General features: G+C 39.4%; 2 protein-coding genes across 9 annotated transcripts in view; both read left to right on the plus strand.

The window, feature by feature from the left end:
- Positions 1 to 15,850, plus strand: part of spata5 (spermatogenesis associated 5) — a 66,172-nt gene extending 50,322 nt beyond the window's left edge. For 3 of the 7 annotated variants that reach the window (XM_027171714.2, XM_027171715.2, XM_047800682.1), the window contains 2 exons: positions 3,967 to 4,131; positions 15,468 to 15,850. In XM_027171714.2, coding sequence (XP_027027515.2) covers positions 3,967 to 4,131; positions 15,468 to 15,647 — 345 coding nt within the window. In that variant the 3' untranslated portion in view covers positions 15,648 to 15,850. Of the gene's footprint in view, positions 1 to 3,966; positions 4,132 to 15,010; positions 15,120 to 15,467 lie in introns of those variants that run through there. The other 4 variants (XM_047800684.1, XM_047800685.1, XM_047800687.1 and 1 more) reach the window with 4 other exon arrangements.
- A 3,262-nt stretch (positions 15,851 to 19,112) lies between these two features.
- On the plus strand, positions 19,113 to 23,713 carry spry1 (sprouty homolog 1, antagonist of FGF signaling (Drosophila)). 2 transcript variants are annotated; one of them, XM_027171900.2, is made up of 2 exons: positions 19,113 to 19,658; positions 21,424 to 23,713. In XM_027171900.2, the coding sequence occupies exon 2, from the start codon at positions 21,479 to 21,481 to the stop codon at positions 22,367 to 22,369; it is 891 nt and encodes a 296-aa protein (XP_027027701.1). In that variant the 5' UTR covers positions 19,113 to 19,658; positions 21,424 to 21,478; the 3' UTR covers positions 22,370 to 23,713. The 2 variants fall into 2 exon arrangements, with proteins under 2 accessions (XP_027027701.1, XP_047656789.1); XM_047800833.1 differs by lacking the exon at positions 19,113 to 19,658 and adding an exon at positions 20,056 to 20,995.
- Positions 23,714 to 24,333: the final 620 nt, after the last annotated feature.

Below are 24,333 nucleotides of genomic sequence, written 5' to 3' on the forward strand. Positions count from 1 at the left end.
AGATACTGTATTTTACCTGTTCATGCTCATTCAATTCTAAATTTTTACCTTAACCTTACCTACACTAACCTGACATTAGTGAATTCTACATTTCTAGTCTTTTGTTACTAAATTTTGCCAACTGATTTGTTTGTTTTTAAATTCCTGAATTCTCTTTACTAAATCATTGCATTTGGTCTTCAGTTACTGAATTTTACCCTTTTAAATGTATTGACACTGAATTTGATCCTTTTATTTGTGTTCAGAAATGTCTAGATTAGATTTTTATGAATTACTGCTAGATTTTTTTTTAAGATTCAATTTTTTCTGTTGTTCAATTATTTCTTGTACTAATCACAATTCATGGTTCTATTCTTTTACACCTTTATAAAAGGTGCAATAGGTATCTAAATGTTCTAATTTGAACAAAATCGATTGGTTAGCTAAAATAAGTACTCAAGCTGCACGGGTAAAAACGCCTTCCTTTTCCTGACCTGCTCGATAAACATGCCACATTTATTGGTTGTTTTTACTGAAGTTGATAGCAACCTAAAAAGAATACTTGAGGTCACTCTGTGTCAGTCTCTGTTTTATCAGATAGCATGAAAGCTCATACTGGTGTGTCAAAATGAGGCCGTTTTTGGACACCTCACCTCACACACACACACACACACACACACACACACACACACATAGAGACAGAGGTATAAATCTCTCTGACTGCCAGGGTTCAATTAGCCAACAGCTGCTTCAGCACGCCTAGCTAGCCGTCCTATGAAACCTCGTAAATCTCTCACACACGCACACACACATGCACACACACACACACACAAAACCTCAACAGGATATGCATTACACAAACATTGTACAATAATAAAGCACACACTTTTATCAAAGTGATGTCAGAGACCTGAATATTTTCTCAGCATGAACATAATGTGCAAAATGTCTTTCTATCTCTCTCTCTATCTCTCTCTCTCTCTCTCTCTCTCTCTCTCTCTCTCTCTCTCTCCCTCTCTCCCTGTTTCAACACATCCTTCTCAACTTCCTTCCTGTTTCGAATTGAATCTTAATACCTGCCTGTCATCTCCTCCCCCTCCCACCCCTTGTTCTCTGTCTTCCACTGCCTCTCTCTCTCTCTCTCTGTCTCTCTCACATTCTCTCTCTCTCTCTCTCTCTCTCTCTCTCTCTCACACACACTAACTCTCCCCCTCATTCTGCTGTATACATACTCATTACCTGAGCAGGGGAGGGGAAGTGCACTCTTTCATTTAGGGGATTTACAGTTATCTTCACAAAGCACCATAAAGCAGCCTCTACAGACAGGAAGGGCGAGGAGGATCAGGATGAATGAGAGAGAGGGAGAGGGAGTAGGTGTGTGGGAGTGTGTTATCATATCGACTCGGCAGCCTCAGGAGCTCCTCAGAGATAATGTGTGTCCCAGCAGACAGATTAATTGAACGCAGCATGGTGTGTTTTTGAAGTGGACAATCCGATAGCTGACTTCGAAAGACGAGCGACGAGATGAAAATACATGATGCAAAGATGTCTATTCTAAAGAGTTATCTATTGTTGCCATGCTTATAGAGATCTAGTTCTACAGTGTGTTTGAATGTGTGGGTGTGAGTGAAAGTATGGCCCTTGGTTAACCCCTAGAGGGGAATCTATAAACCAGTTAAGGCTGCTGTAAATGTCTTAACTACACACACACACACACACACACACACACACACACACACACGGTTCAATTACCCATTTGCATGGACAGTTACACACACACAGAGTTTGGGACATGGGTGCATACGGGTAACTGATCATAAGGTAGATAAATACTGTGTGTGTGTAAGAGAGAGGGAGAGACATGGATATAAATGTTGGCAGTAATAATAAGTATCTATGGTGACAGTTAAAGCACATAAACACAGCACTCAGTCCCTTTGAGTGTGTGTGTGTGTGTGCGTGTGCGTGTGTGTGTGAGAGAGAGAGTGATTTTTTTTTTTTTTTCATTTTCCTCCTCACCATCTTAAGTCTCCACACACCCACAGTTACTAAATTACAGTGTTTTGTACATTGGCAGACAGGTGTGTGTGTGTGTGTGTGTGTGTGTGTGTGTGTGTGTGTGTGTGTGTGTGTGTGTGTGTGTGTGTGTGTGTGTGTGTCTTCTTCACAATACTGCTGTAAACTGACCCATTGTACTAAAAGCAGGTCTGTTGCCGGGCGCCGGGATCAGGTTGTCCTCGGCAACAGAGAGTGACCTCGACTACCTGGCCTCTTTTAAAAGGGCGGAATTCCATTTTGGTCATGGGTGTGTCCTTGTGAATAGGTGGGCGGAGCTTGTGGCCAGCAGCAGTACTGCTAATTACTATTTACTGTTCCTCTCTGTCTTTATTTCTCCTCCTCTTTTTCTTTCTTGCTATTGTTTTCTTTTGTTGTCAGAATAGCATTGCCCAAAATGTCTAGTCCTAAACCCACACACACACACACTCACTCACTTAATGTTTGGTGTGTGTGTCTTTGGCACTAGTCTAATGTTTTGGTTTCATGCTACAGAGGAAGCGGATGTGTCTCTGGATCTTTCAATGAGTCAGTTTCATCATTCACCACATTTTGTGTGTATGTGTGTGTGTGTGGATGGCACATTAAGTCCATGCTGTGCTTGTTTTGAAGGAGGTCTCATATCCTGTTGTTTATAATGGACAGTACCACTGCCAGAAGAGGTGTGTGTGGGTGTGTGGGTGTTTGAAAGTCCATAGTCAGGCCCAAATGTCCCAACAATGATAGGAATACATCATATTCCGAGTTCATTAGGACATTACTGGTGCTTCTCTGTGTGACTGAACTGCAATGTTTGTTTAGCCAATGCTAAGTGTAATTACGGTGTAATTTTAGTAGTTTTGAGGCTTTTCTTAGTAATCTACCAACGCATCTGAGGAAACATTGGCTTTCCTGACAGTTAGGTGTCATTTCCACCGTCACAGAATGTGTCGACTCGTACAAAATACTATCCTGACAGAAAAAAGTTATTTTGGTGACAATTCTACTGTTACACCGCATTCATGGCACTGAGGTAAAGTGAAAATGTCGAGCTGCGTCTCTGTATTCGTGTTTACCTGTCGTATTCCAGGAAAGTAATTGTTTAATTATGTTATTATATAATTATATAGTGATTATAAAGTGATTATAGGATTCCTTAGTGATTATTTTTGGTTTTACTTACTGTTTGCAGCATAGATTGAAAACCATTTAGACTATTTGATAAAAAAAAACAAAAAAAAACTTTTTTTTCTTTTTCTTTTATTTTATCTAAACTTTTACACACAAACACACACACAGACACACACATTTTATAAGATGCTTTTTCATGGATCCGGTGTGACATTTATAGGTTGTAGGGCGTCCGTCCGTCCCCCCCACCACCACCACCACACACACACACACAGGTGCTGAAGTTTACAGGCCCTACCAGCTGGCCATCTAGGTCACCTCATAGATCCTGCTAAAACTGAGCAGACCAGCTGTGTGTGTGTGTGTGTGTGTGTGTGTGTGTGTGTGTGTGTGTGTGTGTATGTGTATGTGTGTGTGTGTGTGAGAGAGAGAGAGAGAGAGAGAGAGAGAGAGAGAGAGAGAGAGAGAGATGTGCATGTAATCTATGTGTTTTCTTTTTCAGCAGATGGAGTGTTTTAATGAGTCCAGACAGTTGATGTAACACATATACAGTACACACACACACACACACACACACACACAACCAGTGTGTGTTTTTTGGACAGAGTGAGAGACCTCTTGCTCACATGGGGCAGCAATGATTTCCTCTCCACTTCCTGGAGTTGTTTTCATTGTCGGCTGTTGCAGGACGACCTTCAACCTTTTGCTGTGATTTGAGGAAGCATGTTCCATTCACTGTATCGGCATCATAAACACCAAGAACTGAATCTGTCTCACTCCAATAATAATACATGTCTCTTTGCCTTTCTGTCTGTCTCTCAGGCTCTCATGCGTCCTGGACGTTTAGATCGGATCGTGTACGTTCCTCTACCCGATGCAGCGACTAGGAGAGAAATCTTCAGTCTGCAGTTTCGTAAAATGCCTGTGCATCCCAGCGTGGACCTGGAGCACCTTGTGACCCAAACAGAACGCTACTCAGGAGCAGAGGTCAGAGGTTACAAAGGCTGTGGGCAGGTTTTAAATGTTTCTGTAACTTGTATTATTTCAAAGTCATTACTGTAGCTGTGGACATTAGGACAGAACAAGCAACATGAACAGGTAGGAGGGATAGATCCGTAGATATACAGAGAGATAGACAGGTAGATGATGGACAGATGAAAATTTAAGGTAAACATACAAAGGATGGACAGACGGATCGATAAGATAGACAGACAGATTTACAATTTTAGATGAATGGACACACATGAATAGGGACAGGTGTTTTGGTAGTTTGATGGACAGATAGATAGACAGGCAGGCAGCACGAGACACGGACAGATAGATGGCTAGACCGACAGACAGATGGGCATAGGGACAGACAGACAGGTAAAGTGGGCCGATAGATAGATAGATAGATAGATAGATAGATAGATAGATAGATAGATAGATAGATAGATAGATAGAAAGAAATACAGGACAGATAGAGAGACAAGTTAAGGTGTTGCCATTTAAATACATTGATAGTGTGTGTACAGAGAGAGAGAGAGAGATGCTGCTCTTTTACTGTGGCCCTCGTGATTCTCGTGTACAAAAACACCATTGTCTGACTGTGTGTTTGTGTATGTCAGGATGACGGAGAGGGAGTGTGTGTGTGCGTGAATTGTGACTCAGCATCCTCTGTGTTTTGAGCAATTTCAGATTGTTCAACACTACATCGCGTTTCTTTAATGATTTAGCAGTTTTAACAACAAGTGTTTGCACAAATCTCCTTGGCCCTGTTTGTGTGTGTGTGTGTGTGTGTGTGTGTGTGTGTGTGTGTGTGTGTGTGTGTGTGTGTGTGTGTGTGTGTAAAAGAGGTAGAGAAAAGTAGTAAATGATGCTTAAATTACAAATGGCTATAACAGATTTTCGATTGAGAGGCTCAATAGTGCGACAGGAAGTCCCAATAAATATCTCGCCCTTTTAGGCATTAGACATTCGCATTTCTGCGTATGGTATAGACAAAGTAATATAGAAGACCCGTCTACATACGAATATATATTTACGAATATATTTGTCTTTTTTGGGTTTTATGTTTTTAGGTTCTGTTAACTGACTACTTAATTAATTGGAGAAAAAAACAATTATGAATGTTTTACTTTATGTAAAGCTTGAAAATTGGTACAATTAAAAAAAATTAAGACCCCCAAAAAATATATATTTGTAATATTTACACCTTGGAAGTTAATCAAGTTAAAAACATTTGGCTACAATGCTGTAATTAGTTTTATGCCAATTATTAAAATATAAAATGTTCAAATTTTTGTCTTTTATTAACATTTAAACAAACAAATTAATACTTACGTGTTCTTTCATTGTGAAACTACTCATATTAATGCTGAAGTTCATTGTTATTCGAAAAAAAATCTTAATGTAAAGAGTTTGCATTTTTAAACAGAACATTTGTTGGGGGGGCAATTTTGCTTGAATGTCAAGTGATTATTATTATTATTAAGTGATTATTATTGATTGCAAATGTAGTACAAAAAGTTGTAGTTTGTTGTTGCAACATTTGTTGCTATAAATAATTTTGCTAGTTGGGAGTCTGTTTGTGTAGTCGAGTTTCTGTTCTAGTGCCACTTTTGCTTTTGTTATAGATTAAATAAGTTTGAACATCTTGCTTATAAAGTTAAAATACAACGGATTAACAAGTAACGTTATTTACTTTAGTTTACTTTAGTTAATATTAAAAATCCATGAAATTCTACATTCAACATTAAAAACTATGTAATAATGCTAACAAATTTAATTAACATTAAAAAAATCCATGAAATTCAACATTAATGAACGTTAATTAATGTTGAATTTCATAAAATTCAATGTTAATGAACTATAAACAATGTTAACAATTTAAGTTAACATTAAATGTCCATAAAATTCAACAGTTTAAATGTTATTACAGTTTAAATAATATATTTTAATGTAAATTTTTATTTTCTTTTTTAAAGTTAAAAAAAAAAAGAATGAAAATAACATAACATTTATAGTCAAACACTCAGGTAACAGATGTGATTTCTTTTTTCTTTTTTTTTCTTTTAATGTACCCAATACATAGAAATTTCATTCATTAAATAATGTCACACCTTACGTTCATCCACATATAGTTAAGTCTAATGTTGTGGCATTTCCTTGAGAGAAAAATTTGTTTAAAATGTTACTTTTTTTTTTTTTGGCAGCACGACGATCCATTTTACAGCTGTAGTCTGTTTATCATTTCCAGAATAGAGAAAAATAAAAATCAACCAAAACAAAGCCGCTGACTTGAAATGACGAAATGATTGGAAATGAACAGATAGACTTTAAAGTTTAAAGTTAAAAACCTTTGGGAATAAAGTTATATGAGGAAACTACAAGACTGAATGTGGAGTGGAAATAATGTTGATTGATAGCTGGATAAACAGAGATTGATGGGTGGACAATAGAAAGGTGGCTAGAGGTAGGTGTGTGTGTGTGTGTGTGTGTGTGTGTGTGTGTGTGTGTGTGTGTGTGTGTGTGTGTGTGTTACATACATTAGAAATAGAAGACATACAAACTGATCCTATATACTTTAATTGCTTTATAACTAAAAGAAGGTAGCTGAGGGGTTTGAACACACACACACACTCACACACACACACACACACACACACAAGAGAAGAAGAAGAAGAAGAGTTTAATTGCATTCCTGACGCTGTCATCTTGCTCCGGAAGGTTCAGTAGCCTTCAGGCACGAGTGTGTTAAAGCCGCTTTTCTCCTGACAAGTTTCAGCTTCCAATGACAGCTGCTTTCCTTAGGCTGCCTTCTTCTCTTTCCTCCCCCCCCCCCCCCCTCTCTTGTCTTTCTCTGACCACTTTATATCACAGCTGCAACCCTCTTTGCTGGAAGACAAGAGAGCATTAAGGTGAGAATCAGAGATGCTTCTCTGTTTCAGCTTTGTGATCAAGTCTGAACACGGCGTAACAGGAGATCACCCTAGCTCACTGAATAGATATATAAAGATAGATAGAGATGGATAACTAGAAAGATATTGTATAGCGAGATACACAGAGATGGATGATAGAAAGGTGCATAGCATTTTGGCCTTATTATGTTATTAGATAGACAGACAGACAGACAGATAGATTCTATTACTTCGTTATACCACAGAAATGCGACAATACTTATTTTCTTTTATTATTTCATTCAGTAAGTGTCACACTTAACTTTTGTCCATTCATAGTTACAACTAATGTTATATAATGCCCTTAAACAAACAGTCTCTAGATTAGATTAGATTTAAGTGAAAAAGTGTCTCTCAGTAAATTGTTGCTATAGATAAAGTAGTTTTACTTACCAGCTTCTGACCAGTCAGATTGAAGAATTCAAAAATATACGATTTCTGAACCTAAAAACTGGTCAAAAGTCGACAGCAAAACTGACAACAAACACTTGTTGTCATTTATAACAACCGTCCTTCTAAAACATGTCCTCTTCATACACATCACAGCTTCGCAAGCCTTCGAGCTCTGTTTGTAATAAGCGAAGGCTCGGAGAGGTCAAAGATCGAGATGTTTAGCGCGTTTGGAGAGGTTTGGCCTCTTTGTAGTGTCTTTCACTCGTCACTTTTCATCTGATTCATCGCACTTTATCTTACACAAAATGTCCGAAAAAACAAGCTCGTGGTTTGTTCCTCATATCGGTGTGTGATCTGTAGTGCAAAAAACATTTGCTACAGTAGCTGTGACGTGTGTTTGTGTGATGTGTGACCTTTATTTTTCCCTTATAAATATCTCGCTCTAGGATTAATATGTTTCAAGTCTAGGATTAAAAAGAATTAAGAAATAAATCAACTAACATTATAACATTTAACATTCTCTTCTAGTGCTGCCTGCATTTTGAACATTTCACTTGTAAAGTCCAGTCTCTAAAAATACAATTATTAAAATACAAAACTAAACTTTATTTAATAATTTAATTAACAATAAAAATGAATGAATTATAAGTAATGTTACTAAAGTAAATTAAAGCTTGTATTGGATTTTTTAAAAAATCTTCTCTTGCAAATTACATTCAATTATTTAAATTTAGTTAGCAAGCTACAAATGTGTCATATTTATTTTTAAAAAAAGATCAATTATTACAAAGGTAGTTAAAAATGTGCTTGATTTGAACATGCTAGTATAAAGTCCAGGATCTAAAAATATATAAATTAATTAACAACTAACATTATTTACCACTTAAGTTAACATTAAACAGAGGATTAAACATTAAAAATCTTCTATCTTTGGCATTAATTAACCTTAAGTAATGTTAATAAAGTAAGTTGACATAAATTGACAAGTAATTTTACTATTTAATCTGTGGGAATAATCTATAAGGAAATAAATAAATCTAAAGTTAACTTATAAAGTTGTCAAGTTTTTCTATGAGCGCATGTGGGTGCATGCATGTGTGCGTGTGTGTGTCAGAATGATGAATAGAAAACGAAGCGGAGAATTTAGAGAGGTTTGAGTGACCGGGTTTATGAAGCAACTACACCAAAACGATACACACACGCACACACAATCTGCACAAATTGAATTTTTCCTGCCGAAATTTGAAACCTGTGTGTGTGTGTGTGTGTGTGTGTGTGTGTGTGTGTGTGTGTGTGTGTGTGTGTGTGTGTGTGTGTGTGTGTGTGTGTGTGTGTGTGTGTGTGTGTGTTACAGAGGGGAAGTTGATGGAATGCCCCTTTGGCACTTGAGGACCCATTAAAGAGGCGTCCAGAGTCCTGCTTGCCTTTATTTACACAATTTAACAGAGGAAGCTCATACACACATGTTAATTAGTTTTATAATAATACACATTGTGTGCGAGAAAGAAAGAAAGACAGGGGGAAAAAAACATTGGAAAGGAAAAAATGTAAAGGTTAATAATAGCAATTACAAATTATAAATAAATAAATAAGAGAAAGGAAATGGATAAAGGAGATACTAAAAAGATGGATAGATGGATAGATGGATAGATAGATAGATAGATAGATAGATAGATAGATAGATAGATAGATAGATAGATAGATAGATAGATAGATAGATAGATAGATAGATAGATAGATAGATAGATAGATAGAAAATTATTCCAAGGTTAGAAACTTTTGTTAAATATAATTAAAAAATAAATATATAAATTAATGAAGAAACAATTTGTGTGTGTGTGTGTGTGTGTGTGTAAGAGAAACTATAAAAACTATGAGAAACTATAAAAACGTATATAGCACAATTTTATTTTAACGTATGTGTGAAAGTATTAATTCAGCTCTAAAGCTGTCACTGGATAATTGAATATTCACCTATTGTTAAGCATTCATCTAAAAACAGAATAGAAATAATAAAATGAACAACAACAACAAACAGCTTTTAGGGATAAGGATTAGTAAAAAATTTTGCCTCTGCTGAATCGTTCCTCAGGGAGAGAGAAGGAGAGCAGAGTGTTTCTGTGCTCAGTGGAAACTGGGATGTGGTCAGTTCTGTGTGTGTGTGTGTGTGTGTGTGTGTGTGTGTGTGTGTGTGTGTGTGTGTGTGTGTGTGTGTGTGTGTGTGTGTGTGTGTGTGTGTGTTAATCACTGTGGTTGGGCCTGCAGTAATTGAGTGCAGTTCGGAGCAGCTGATGAGCCTCATGCAGGAAACTTTAGCACTCGCAGTTCAGCGTGTTTCATCAAAACATCATTCACTTAACACAGAGACACGGAATCAGGAGCGTTAGAGCCGGAAAGGAAGGATGGAATTAATGAGGGAAGGAAGGAATGAAGGAAGGAAGGATGTTATGAATGAATGAAGGAATGATTGAATGAATGCTGGAGAAAGAATGAAAATTAGAAATCGAGGTGGGGGAATGGATGAAAATGAAAAAAGCAGAAATGTGAGGTAAGAAAATGAAATAAAAAAGAATAGAAAGAAAGAGAAAGAAATACATTTTAGCTAATTTGGCAGAGAAACATGGCTAGCTAATTTATTTAATGAAACTGATACTATAAAGTACAAGGTAATGTATCCTCGTCATTAGCTAATGGCTAGCTAGGCTAGCTAACTGCTAATCCTGAAGTAACACTGGACATTACATTCAATGTCATGTTAGGGTCAGAGACTCATCACTTTTACACAGATACTGACACAGGAAACAGCTCACAGTTGTAGGTTTTTTTTTTTGTAGCTGTTTGGTTTAAGAAAAAGTTTGAACGTTTATTTCATGCCTATAGACAGCTGTTTGTTTTATAATGTGGAGAAGAAACAAAAGAAAGAACAATGCGGTTAATCTGCTAATATGAATATCTGTGCTATGAATATACTTTGTTGTACTTATGCAATGCAAAGGAAGTGTGTTTAATTACATAAGTTAAAGGTTTAACTGTGTGTGTGTGTGTGTGTGTGTGTGTGTGTGTGTGTGTGTGTGTGCGTGCGTGCGTGCGTGCGTGTGTGTGCGTGTGTGTGTTAGCGGAGTGAGACAGATGGAAATGGAAGCACAGGCATAATTCAGCAGGCGTGCAGGGGGCCCTTGGAGAGGGAAGAGGTGTGTGTGTGTGTGTGTGTGTGTGTGTGTGTGTGTGTGTGTGTGTGTGTGTGTGTGTGTGTGTGTGTGTGTGTGTGTGTGTGTGTGTGTGTGTAATGCCTTCATGTTCACAAACAAAATGCATTTTCCCAGGTCATTTTGTTTTGATGTTTTCTCATCTGCACCCAGTAAAAAAAAATACACAACAAAGTGTATGTCACATTAAAGTTGTGTAGCCCAACACTATGGTATACTGTGTGTGTGTGTGTGTGTGTGCACCCTCCCAAGTCCGTATAAACATGTGAAGCACTGAAATGCAGGAGACGTGTTTATTTGCACGAGTGTTTGTGTACACACTGGTTGCATGGAAACGACATGAACTCAAGGTACTGTTATTCAGATCTCTGTCTCTCTCTCTCTCACTCACACACACTCACACAATCACACACTCTCTCACACACACACATATACAGAGTTCCTTTAGCTTTGATTGCCTTTGTATTCCTTCTGACATATGACTTAATCCGCTGATTGATGGCCGCCTCGTACAAGCAATTAAACAGCCACGCTATTTACACACCACATAAACACACACACACACACACACACACATACAAAAAACTTCTAAAGTAAAAGAAAATGTCCTAAAATGTGTACAGCACCTGTGATAGTGTAGTATTTTGGTTATATAATACAAGTTTACCCTCATCTCTCTGTTCACAACAACACTACAAGCTGTAGGTATGAACCAAGTTCCTACTGAAGAGCTCAGATGAAGAATATGTGCATACTAAATACAGTATGTGCATACATTTAGGTATAAAGTACCTGCAGGCTTTAGGTATAAAATGACATACAAGGATTAAGGTAATTGCATACTACGGTCATTAAGCATAACATGAGTGCATGCTACAGACTTTAAGCATTAAATAAACGCCCACTACGAGCTTTAGACCTAAAGTAAACTAAGCTGCATGTTAAATTCCATACTACAATGTATTTGTAAACTAGTTATTAACTAATGCATGCCCAATTGTTTTTTTTTGTGTGTTTTTTTTACGTTTTAGTATAAAATCAGCACACGTTACTTGTATTAGGTATTATATAAGGAAATGCTACAGGTTTTAGGTATACCATCTGTGTATAGTTCAGGTTATACTGTAGGTATAAAATCAGTATATGCTGTAGGTTATAGGTATAAAATCAGTATATGCTGTAGGTTATAGGCATAAAATCAATGTATACTTCAGTTTCTTGAGGTAACATCAGTGTGTTTATTTCAGTTTGTAGTTATAAAATCAATGTATACTTCAGGCTTTAGGTGTAAAATCAGTGTACTTTAGTTTTTAGATATAAAATCAGTGAACATTTCAGGTTTTAGGTATAAAATTAGGGTATACTTTAGGTTTTAGACATAAAATCTAAAAGTATATACTACAGGTCATAGTTTACATAGTATACTTCAGTTTTTAGGTGTCATGTCATTGTAAACAACATATTTTTTTGTTATACAACAAATTTAGGTATAAAATCGGTTTATACTTCAGGCTTTAGACATACAATCAAAATGTCAAACATTGTGTCTTTGTCCAAATTCTTACAGGCCTGACTGTCAGTGCTTGCTACAGGTTTCAGGTGTAAAATAAATGCATCATTTAAGTCTTTGGTATAAAACATGCGTTTGCTGTACTGTGTATAGATAAAATAAGTGCAAGTTATTTACTTTAGGTATTAAAATTAGCGTATTCTATAAGGTTTAAGTATAAAGTACGAGTTTGAGTGCTTGCTGCAAGCATTATTGTACACTACATGCTTCTGTTGTTGAGGTCTAAAACTTTCTGGACCTTCGGTTTTGGGGGGGAAAACCTACATCTGTAGAACACCTGTGGTTTTGGAGCAGTGTTTAATTCTGCACTGTGATTGGTCGGGTGCAGAGTTAGCATTTTTGGTTAATAGTTTGTTTACAATCGCTCTGATCAGCTGTAAACAAACCAGAGCAATGTTCACTCGGCTTGGGTTAGTCTCCGGACAATTTCTAGAAAACACACACACACACACACACTTCCTGTCCATACACACACACACACACACACACACACACACATATATACACACTTACACACACTGAATGACCACATATGGAGGCCTTGTATTATGTTCACAGTACACATGGATTTGCTAAACCTGTTAGAAGCAGGACTAGCATTCAAACTGTAGCATTAACAGGAAGTGTTTAGTTTCATAATAAAAAAAAAAGAAAACGACAGAATATGGCCAACTTTTCTTTTGGTCATTTGTGTAATGACTCATGATTAAAGGCAGGATGGTGAATGAGAGATGGAGAAAAGAAGAGAAAGATAGCAAAGGTCTGTGAAGCTGTGATGGAGAGAATGAGGGACACAAAAAGGTAGAACCGGAGCTTGAGGAAGGAGTAGAGAAGTGAGGGGGTACAAACAGTAGAAGAAAAAAAAAAGGGAGTGGAGTGAGAGATGCATGGGAGGGAAAAAGGGAGTGACCGGAAGAAAAGGAGATAGATTGAAAGAGCAAGGGAGTGATGGAGAAATGAAAACAGAGTTCTGTGATAGATAGAGTGGCAGTAAATTAGGGCGCAGGAACGATAACGATGGTGCAAGGGAGTGAAAGTGAATAACGGAGTGATGGATAAAATGAGAATGAAAGATCGAGGAGTGTGGGTGGAGAGACGGCGGATGACATGAGGTTTTAAACGAAGTGCCTGTGGTACCGAGAGAACCTGTTCAACACACACACACAAACTCTGTTATCTCTCTCTGATCTCTATCTTGAAACCTCTATATCTCTTCACCCTCTATTTCCTCCATCTCCTCCTCATCTATCCATCTGTCTGTCTATTTTCTCTCAGTTTTCTCTTCTTTTTTTTTAAATGATTCAACAAGTTGTTCTTATCTGTTTGAGGCTTCATAGTGATTTAAAAAAAAAATTGTCTTGGCATTCCAAGATGGCGACCAGCCCGTGATCATGTATGTGATCGTGCAGTCTTTTGGGTCTGGCAGTGCTTGTCACACTACTCTGGTGTTTATTTATGATGTCGAGCCAGTGTGAATACATTACTATTAATATAAAAACTATAACGTATCAGAATGATACACAATGGACGCATCAATCCTTTCTGACCAATCAGAATGGAAAATGAATATGACTGAGACGTGCTCGTTGGTTTGCGTGGCCCGCTTTGAGCCGTTACGTTTTTACTAAACAGCCTGTTGAACGGCCTTGAAAGCGAAGGCTGCATTCCATTTCATTTCCTAAAATCATGGCAACACACACTCTCTCTCTCTCTCTCTCTCTCTCTCTCTCTCTCACTCTCACTCTCTCTCATTTTATAATTCTCCTGTGATTATGCAATCAGGCCTGCCGTGTTGGCTTTGACCTCAGGGAACTCCACATACACACACACGCACGCACACACACACAACCACGCTTCAGGCATGAGTCATATCCGAAAACGAGTGGAGCGAGGGACAAAGAGAAAACACACTGATGAACTCCAGGCAGCCTTGCTAGCCCATTCCTCTCTCTCTCTCTCTCTCTCTCTCTCTCTCTCTCTTGCATAATCTTTTGGGTCTCACTGGTTCAGAGGAAGCGATCTGTCTCTTCTATGACAGAACGAAAAAAAAAAAGTGAGTGAGTAAAACAAGAGAAAACAAGTTAGGAAGAAACCAAACCTGCACATACACTGCACACAAGTTTCTGGTATAAATCTAAAATATATAAAATGTACACAATCACGGTGTGCAAAAAAAAAAAATTGCACAACACAGGATTTAGGTACGAGGCGAGTTTACGGATGTGAGATTTATGTACTAAAAATGATCCCCGAAGGCGTTACGTGCTTTCAGAGTTGACAGACATTAAAACGCTGTTCGAGCGTTCGCATGAGGTCTCGATTCCAAAACCTTTCTGAACTTAAGAAAAATTTGTTGCAGTATTAAGTCTACAACACTGTCTGAGAATGTTTCATGTAACCACAATAAACAAACAAACAACATTTGGCCGACAACTTTATCCAGAGCGACTTATATTTTTATCTCATTTTGTACAACTCAGCAATTGAGGGTTAAGAGCCTCACAGTGGTCCAACACCTTAACCACAAACACAGTGGACACATTAACATCAATAAGTCTTGTAAATAATACAGTTTTCAGGTGTAAATTTTGTGTGTATGATGCACGTGGCGGTGCAGCACGATGCTAGCTCCAGCGTTCAGCTTTCACCTGTTCTGCCCATGTCCACATGGTTCTCAGTTTAATAAGTACATTAATATAGTATGCGTATATTTATAGGATGATCATGTTTAATAGATTTGAGTATTTCCTTTGCTACAGTCATTGAGGTGTGAAGTCGGATCCAGTCGTTTCTGGATGCTCTGTGTGAAGGTGGCGGGTCCTGAGGGCAAGTTCCCAAACAGCTCCACGCACCTGAAGGGCTGCTTTGGTGTGTTACGAGATAAAAATAGTCACTAGTAATTACTAGACATGATTATGCAGGAAGGGGTGTGTGGGTGTGTATGTGTGTGTTTACCATGTGCTAATTTGTGGTCAGGGCATCGTGCCATTATACTGATCGCTTTTGCTTCATTTCATTAAATTGTTGTGATGCTGAGGTACATTCGCTATTCTCTCTCTCTCTCTCACACACACACACACACAACATTAAGTCTTTGATTAATTTCCCCTATCATCACGCCCTGTTGTATTTTCTCAGTTACTACCGTAAACATCCGTCTAACACGTCAGCAACAATATCTTTCTTCAATATCGCTTTCTCTCTCTTTTCTCTCAGGTTACCGCAGTGTGTCGCGAAGCTGCACTTTTTGCCCTGCAGGAGGACATTAAAGCCAAACACATCACTGTCAGCCATTTTGAATCCGCCCTGGCAGTCATAAAGCCTCGGGTGCCGGATTCGCTTCTCCGGTTATACGCTGACTACCAGCGGCAGCACGGCTCTGGATCCTTCTGCTGACATTGCTGTGTGTGTGTGTGTGTGTGTGTGTGTGTGTGTGTGTGTGTGTGTGTGTGTGTGTGTGTGTGTGTGTGTGTGTGTGTGTGTGTGTGTGTGTGTGTGTGTGGGTAGGTGATAATACAGTAATAAACACTGTGATCAGTTTATACTATACTTGCATCATAGCATGTAAACTTTAAAAGAATAAAATATTCCAACAGAAATGTTCTCGCGTCCCTCCACTCCTTCTGCTAATTTCTGTTCTGTTTGCTCGACCGTCGAGTCGTTACGTGAAATAAACGCTCAGGATCTTTATTCGTCTGTCTTCTATTGTTGTGTGAATATTTGCTCGGAGGAGAAGTTCTCCAGCCTCAAATGAGTTACAGCTCCATAAAAGTTTTACTCCGTCACAAATCAGGAGTTTTACAGCCGTAGCGCGTTTCAGCTTTATTAATTTACTGCAGGCTTAATCCTAGGAGACGACCGGAGTGGCATGCAGGCATTTAGGCATGCTCTTAAAAAAAAAAAAAAAAATACTGCAGATTAAAATGAATAAATCACTTGGAGAACACCCTGTAGTGAGATGTTGAACTGATTTATTCCTTTTTATAATTACTCATTTATGATGAAAGCACAGCACAGTACTTAGATTTATAATTAGTAACTTGTTATATAGCTGAAGTCTGTAGTTTGCATTCAAAGGAATTGCACGACATGGATATAAATACGTAACATTATTAATGATTAAATAAAATTCCCAAATTTTCCCTTGTGGGTGGGGTTAATAAAGTTCATCTATATATCTGTATCTATATAATCTTCTAAATTTAAGATTCTAGCCAGTGCACAATCATTTGCCAATGTGATCCCTGGATGCGATTTGAGAGTCATTAACAGCCTCAGGCATCATTTACACCTCGTTGTATCGTGTGGATTGGATCTGGGTGGTAGGCTGATGAGATTTTAATCGTTTGCGTTTACCTTCCCGTTAAAATGTGTCTCTTGTTGATTCGGATGTGTTATGTGGAATAAGCAAATCGGTTGTTGTAACCAAACATAATGTCATTATATTCTTTGGATTAAACCCATTCAACTTAAATGACTGGTCAAATCACTCCATAGATACATGTGATACTTTTGACATTTCATGTGTTATAACAACCCCCTGGCTTTAATTCCCAGATCCCTGGAAGTCATTGGACCCAATTTTGAGATCCCCATTTTTTTTATTCTTTAAGCAGTTGGATTTTTTCATGTGATTTTTACAATTTCATTGAGTAAAGAGGAATATTGGTACAATTTTCAGCGTTGTGGTTTCATCTCTCCATATTTCCAGGTATATACAGGGTGTGATTCTAAGCTTGCGTTACTCTGTGTGGATGTTATCCCTGTGTCCGTGTAGGTTTCCACTGGGTTCTTCCTTATGGTGCAGAAAATGGTAAAAGAAAAAAAAAGTACAAATAAATATAAAATAGTATAAACATTAACATAAGTGACCCGATAAAATACCATTTATGGGTGTGTGGTATCCTAGTGTTGAAGGTGTTGAGCTACCAATCAGAAGGTTGTGAGTTCAATCCCAGGTTCACCAAGCTGCCACTGTTGGGCACCTGAGCAAGGCCCTTAAAGCTCAATTGCTTAGTTGTATATAAAAATGAGATAACGTAAGTCTCTTTATATAAATGGGCGTCTGCCAAACGCTGGGAATGTAAATGTAGTTGAGATGTTGCACTTTAAACCTATTGCACACGTAAAAAAAAAAAGTGTCTTATAGATTTAACTACGACATAATAAAAGTTGTTTAAATCACTTTAAGGTATTGCAAGGTATTCAGTGTCTTCTGTACAGAAAAGCATTTATAAATAAATAAATAAACCCTCTGATAAAGTTCTGTTTAATGCTCTGCAGATGATGAAGGGAAAGTTAAAACTGCCTCTTGGGAGCCGCCATTTCCATCTTAATAGGGAATAAATTGACTTTGTATTGAAGCCCTAGTGCACTGATGCCCCCCCGGCACACACACACACACACACACACCCGCCCCCTCCCTTTTTCCCCTGTCCTGCCTGGATCCGGAAGTGGCGCATCCGCCGATCTGCCCGCGCGCGGCCCAGGAGAGAGAGGGATGGGGGAGGGGCGTTCTGTTTTACACGCGCAAGCACGCACGCACGCGCACCCTTTTTAAGGTTCAGGTTTTAACCCATGCAGCTCCAGAGGAGGACATCCAACAATATGTACATCCCATAATATTTTCTTAAGTTACGATCATTCGATTCATCTTTTCTCAGGCATTCATTAATCGTGTTGCTGTATTTATTTATTTGTCCGTGTTTTGTGAATAAGCAAGCGGTTAGATTTCTATATCACACGTGTTAAATGCAACGTGAACTCATATTGGGGGGGGGGAATAAAAATCAAAATGAGGTTAAAAAGTTGTGATCACTTGCATTTTCCCTGCAACGTGCATCATAAATAATGAAGAGGTTTTTGCAGAAAAGCATTTTTAGTGTGGTATAAATTATAATCACAACTGCAGATTATTTTTAATACACTTTAGAACTATTTAGTTCATAATAAATAGAGTTGGAGGTTTTTTTGCCCATGTTTTATAAATCCCAGTTTGGATAAATAGCAGAGAGAATTAATAATAACAATAAATAATAAAAGATAAATAATTAATAATAATAATAATAATAATAATAATAATAATAATAATAAAAGGAAATTAATGGAAATGTATTTAACTCTATAGAGTCTATGTGCTGTTTCCTTATTAAAACACGTTTAATTACTGTTGCATAAATTCCTTTTTACTGTTTTAAGCTGAAAACATATTTTACTGTAATAATTTAATTCCTTAAAGGGATGAAGTCGATCAGATCAACAAGTCCGTTTTTTTTAAGCAGCTATTGAGCCGATTGTAATAGACAAATGTCTGTTTAAGAAGAACAAGAGGGAAAAAGCTCCATATCCCCAACGTGTCTGGACCGGTGATGAACCAAAGCCATTGAGAGGACAATAATAATTATCCCAGGGGTCAATCAACTCGTCTCCCATTCAGGCAGAGCGGAAACGAGCCGACTTTAAAAGCAGCTCTACCTTAAACCACGCGCTTTTAAGGTCGTATACGATCTGTATTTGATCTGTTTCGGAAAGTGTCGCAAACGTAGCCTTTTTATTATATGTTTATTGTCATTAAATATATCGCTCTACATTTCAGTATTAAATATTAGAAGTCGTGGTAGTCGAAGTGTTGTATGGTAATATGTTTTTAAAAAAAAAAAAGGCGAAGTCATCCCGTTTAAAACTTGACGATCCACCTTAAACGCTTCGCATCACAGAGTCTCTCTCTCTCTTTTGCTCGCGCTCGCTACAGAGCGCGCCCTACCCCTCCCCATCGAGCCAATGAATGAGGAGCGGATGCGGCGTGTCCGCTCTGATTGGCCAATCACATCCGTCGGCTGGTTCTGCTGGGGCCCCAACGGTAAAGCTCTCATTCATCTCGGCGAGCCTCTGACGACAGAGAGAAAGAGAGCGCGAGCGCGAGGCACAGACACGACTCGCTTTTCCAACGGCTTTTTTTTTTAATGCTGCGCGGAGAGAAGAAAAAAATATTCAACTAGCGTCAATTTGTTATTTTGAGGCAGAAAAATAAACCGAGTGGGACTTAAACTTTTCATACACGGATATTACTCACAAGGTTTAAACCCAACGGTGTGTGAGGAGGAATTTTATATTAACGCGAGCGGGTTCGTCGTTTGCGGGACAAAAACAGGGCGCTTTTTTCCCTTCAGTTCGGCGTTACTGGGTGCGCAGCCTCACGCGTGGATTTTAATCTTGTTTTTTTTTTTGTTGTTGTTGTTATTTGATAAGGATCGTATTTAGACCACACGGAATTTCCACCGAGACTTTCTGCCTTGCTGTGTGTGGATATGAACTACCAGGTTGATGAGCCGTAAGCGTTGATTTGAGGCCAGTTTTGGAAGCGCAACATCGGCTGATGGAGTTAACGTTATGGAGGATCGCGTATAGGTGCGTGTGCTGAAAATCTGCGCAGTCTTTCTGTGTGTGATGTGTGGAAGCGCGTGCAACGCACACCGCCTCTGTGTGAATTGTAACATGATGTGCGGTAGATTTTTAGTTGTTTTTGTTATCTAAAAAAAAAAGCGTCAAACGTGCGCAGTCTGTGGTGTAAATGTAAGTCGTGTTTATTTAGCGCTCTTATTTCCTTTGCAAAGCAGAACCCGATGTGCGCGCGTGCGTGCGAGTGTAAAGCCTCTCGGCTCCCAAACACCCCCCCCCTGCCCCTGCGGGCTGCCTTTCATTCATAAGTTTTTACCCCCCTTCGCTACTTCCACCTTTTTTTTAACCTCCGCTTGTACCACTCTTCCTCCACTTCCCCCATTTCCGTCCGTTTTATCACCCCCCCACCGCTTTTACCCCTTTTATTTATTCTGACCCCCACACACACATACAGTCTTATTTACCCCACTTCTACTTCTATATTTCTCACTTTCCCATGTTTTGCTTCCACTTCTTTTGCACTGTTTATGCTTTTTTTACCCCACTTGTCCATTTGTTTTGCCCCTAACCCCCTCAGTCTCTCAACCTCTTTCATGGTCACATTTTCTGCATTGTTTTGTTGTTTGTTTTTAATCCCTGTGGCTCCTTCACCTCTCTGTCCCGCATCCCAAACCCCAGCACGAGCAACATGAGCAGTGAAAACAAAAGTTTATAGATCACCCATTAGGCTGGGTTTTATTCCTCATCTATTTCCTAACCCAGTTAACCAAAACGGGACAGAAAAGGTTCTGGGGAAATGTGAAGAATCTGATTTGTTTCAGTAGTTATTTTTTTATTTATCTATTTTATTTTCTACATTTTTTTCCACCCAACATCTTGGTTAGAAGCATGGTCTGGGTCGCTGCGTTAACATCCCAGGCCGTAAACTTTTCTCTGACACGGGTGCTGATCTGCATGTCAATGTTGGCCAGCCATACACATGCAGATCGGGGACGGGAAGAGTTATTGAGCTCTGTCCAACATCTCGTTAATAGTCAACCTGGACCAACAGCCCAAAAGAGCCCGGGTGTGCTGGATCGGATGTTTCAGAGCAGTTTAATACAAAGTTTTTAAAACACACCAGCTTTTTCTAGAGGTTGAGAATTTGTGAATGTATAAGGGGTTAACACCACCCCCCTCTCAACCAGCTGTTTTATGAGACTGGAAAACCAATTCACACGTTTGTGTATTTGAATACAGCTTGAATACAGCCCTCGCCTGTCTCTCTTTACCATCCCTCACTTTTTTTTATAGCCCTGGTTGTAAAAGGTTACTTCCTCTCGGCACAGGTCAATAAAAAGCTACATGTAAGTGCAGGCAAGACCGTCCAGGCAAAAGATATGACAATCCTGGTTCATTGCAGAACATTATAATATGTTTTGTCGCACGTCTCACAAATTTCTTCTTCCGTAAAGGCCACAACATCGATTTCAAATACTTTCTGTCTTTTTTCCTGATTGTCTTACCTACTGTTACAGTTGTTTTTCATTGATAACAGAAATCTGGGTACATTAAACAAATGGTAAAACATGCATCAGGAAACGTCAGTGATATAATTTCGATATTATTGTTATTTTTTGCCTAATCACGAACCCATGAGCTTTGAAACTATAATCGTCAGTTATAAGTTTGATCATGATACCACCACTGAACAGCTTTATCCTCTACCCCTAGTTTAGATTCATGTGGTTTGTATTGGCAATGGTTTAATGTCTTTTCTCTCGCTCTCTGACAGGTTCTCCGATGTTCCCGGACTGCACAGTTCCACAGGAAATCGTTGATTCGGTCAGATGGATCGCGGAGGCCACGTGGGCACCGTTCTCTCTCTGGATCAGATCCGCTCTATACGTTCTAAGAACGAGTACACCGAAGGCCCTGTGACATCGCCGGCATCATCGCCGTCATCTACGACATCGACGCGGCAACCATCTGCGCCATCATCGTGGCGCCCATCACCACCTCCACGGACGCTGAAGCACGAGAGGACTCACGAGGTCATTGTGGTCAACGTCAACAACAACAATTACGGAAGCAGTGGCACCAGTGGTGGTTTCTCTCCTTCCTCGGGAAGCTCACCACCTGTCTGCCATGTGGTTAGGATGCAGCCCAAATCGCAGATGGCGCCCTTGCGGCCTCTGTTGCCTCCCTCGGACACGCTCTTGATGTCAAAGCAGGCGAAATCGAAGGACGAGTCGTTGTTATCATCGTCCTCTTCATCGTCCTCTTCATCGTCGTCGCACCAGCTGATCTGTGAGAGCTGCGGGAAGTGTAAGTGTGCTGATTGCACTTCACCGAGGCCACTTCCCTCTCGTATGGTGTGTGACGGCCAGTGTGTGTGCTCAGCTGAGAGTGTGCTGGAGCATGGCACATGCATGTGCCTCGTCAAGGGCCTTTTCTACCATTGCTCGAGTGAGGGTGGAGATGATGCGGGTGACTCGTGTGCCGACCGGCCATGCTCACTGACACGGCCTCGCTGTCCTGCACGCTTCCTCTGCATGGCCCTCATGGCACCCATCTTCCCGTGCCTGCTATGCTACCCTCCCTGTAAAGGGTGCCTCAAAGTCTGTCAGGTGTGCCACGACCGCCTGCGTCGGCCAGGCTGTCGCTGCAAGAACTCAAACGCCGTCTACTGCTGGAGGGACGGCCAGGGACACACGCTCACACCAGGCAAACCTACCTGAGGACACACAAACGAGACACTAACAAACACGGAGCCGAAAACACAGGCACTAACACACACAGGATTAAGGGCTTATAATTATTATTATTACTTTTTGGCCCCATTCGGCTTCCATACTCAAGCTAAAACATGCAGAGCCGAATCTGTGCTAACACACAGCAGGGAGTCCAAATCTACGCTAACAAACACACTGAATGTGTGCCTGGCGTGTGCCGCTAATTAGTTATGCAATGTCAATATCATTATCGTGGATGCTTTGAAATATCGTCAGTGCCACTGTGGTGCAAGGACAGATGTGTCCTTGTTTTTGCCAGCATGACCAGTCCTATTATGCTCTGGTGTGCATTGTGCAAATATCACAAAACAGTGCTAAGATGTTGTCATATTGCAATATTAAAAGTGTAACACGGCACGTGCCTAAAAACAGCGCTAACATATGGTGCGGACCACAAACTGGGGGGTCCGCAGTCCCAGGACACACGACACCGATCTGGGAGGAAGAGGACGGACAACAATATCCTGTTTATGCTCTAAATAAGCCCCGCCTATTCCTCACCGATCTGCTGCTAGGAGGATGGAGGATGAAAACATAAAAAACCACTCGTTTTTCACTTGGCAGGTTTTTTTTTTTTCTTTTCTTTTTTTTAAAACAAAACCAGTGTTTGCCTTAAGCTGACTGTGGGTCTGCTCAGCTACTTGATAAAGAGACAAAGTGAAAAAGGGGAAGAAGAAGAAAAAAGACAGAAGAAGAAAATTTTTAAGTAAACGAGAGAGACAAACCGAACCGAATCTGTGAAGGACTGTCCGGCCAGCCTATAATACTGTAGCTGTTCTCAGATCGCCGTAGCAACCTGGTATTGTTCCCACACAGAGGGCTTCCCGTGCCTTCCCGCGGGTCATCTCCATGGAAACGACCCCTCCGTCTGGTAGTGTTTCCGGATGGACAGACGGGCGGACATTCAAACACACACACACACACGCTCCGTGGCATTTTGACTTTTTTTTTCTCCCTGTTCTTCTTGTTTTGTTGTTTCGTTTTCTCTCCCCCTTTCTCATATTTTTGTAAAAAAAAAAATTGTATGTTCAAATCCATCAGAGGAATCCTGGCTATTTTTTAAAAAGTTACAAAAAAAAGAAAATGTCTCTTTAAAAAAACATTTGTCCTTGTAAAAAAAAATATTTATTAAGTGAAGCTCTATTATTTTATGATATTTATTGCGAAACAAAGACAGTCTTAGATTTACTCATGTCTGAATATAACAGAAATATCAATACTGAGAAATTAAAGGGTGACACAAACATTATGTTAACTTTACTGCAGAAATATATGAATTAACTAATAACACATCGCCTCCTGTCTTTTTTTATACCTCTCTCTCTCTTAACCTGCTGGAAATGTCCCATGTGTGTGTTGTGTGTCTTCCTCAAGACTTTATTCACATAAGAGCACATAAGGAAAAATGAATTATTCCTTTCTCTCTGTCTGTACATCTCGCAACAGGTTTTCTTTCACTTTGTCACTTCTTTTTTTCACTCTTAGTCTCTCTTCTTTCATAATTTGCCTTTCTTTTATTAGTATACTTTCTGTTTGTGTGTGTGTGTGTGTGTGTGTGTGTGTGTGTGTGTGTGTGTGTGTGTGTGTGTGTGTGTGTGTTATTTAATACCATAAACATTATTACCATAAACTCTATAGATTTCTTCACATAACTAAACACACACTAAAGCACTTGGACTTTTTCCCCTTGATTTGATTCATAAAGTGTTAAGAAGTCGTGACAACACAGCTTCAGCTCTGAGAGAAAGAGAGAGAGATGAACTCTGGGTCAGAGCCTGGAGCAGCAGGAACTGAGCAATAAAAGAAGGCAGAGATAAACACACACACTTTATGATCGGTACACAGGTGGCCACAAGACTGATGGTGGACCAAACTGAACACACACACACAACACCTCAGACAAAAATAAC

The sequence above is a fragment of the Tachysurus fulvidraco genome, chromosome 15 (assembly GCF_022655615.1).
Source record: "Tachysurus fulvidraco isolate hzauxx_2018 chromosome 15, HZAU_PFXX_2.0, whole genome shotgun sequence".
In the NCBI taxonomy this organism is placed as follows: domain Eukaryota; kingdom Metazoa; phylum Chordata; class Actinopteri; order Siluriformes; family Bagridae; genus Tachysurus; species Tachysurus fulvidraco.

Bases quoted from the DNA above. Each gene is read 5' to 3' on its own strand.
- spry1 (XM_027171900.2), top strand. From the start codon at position 21,479: ATGGATCGCGGAGGCCACGTGGGCACCGTTCTCTCTCTGGATCAGATC.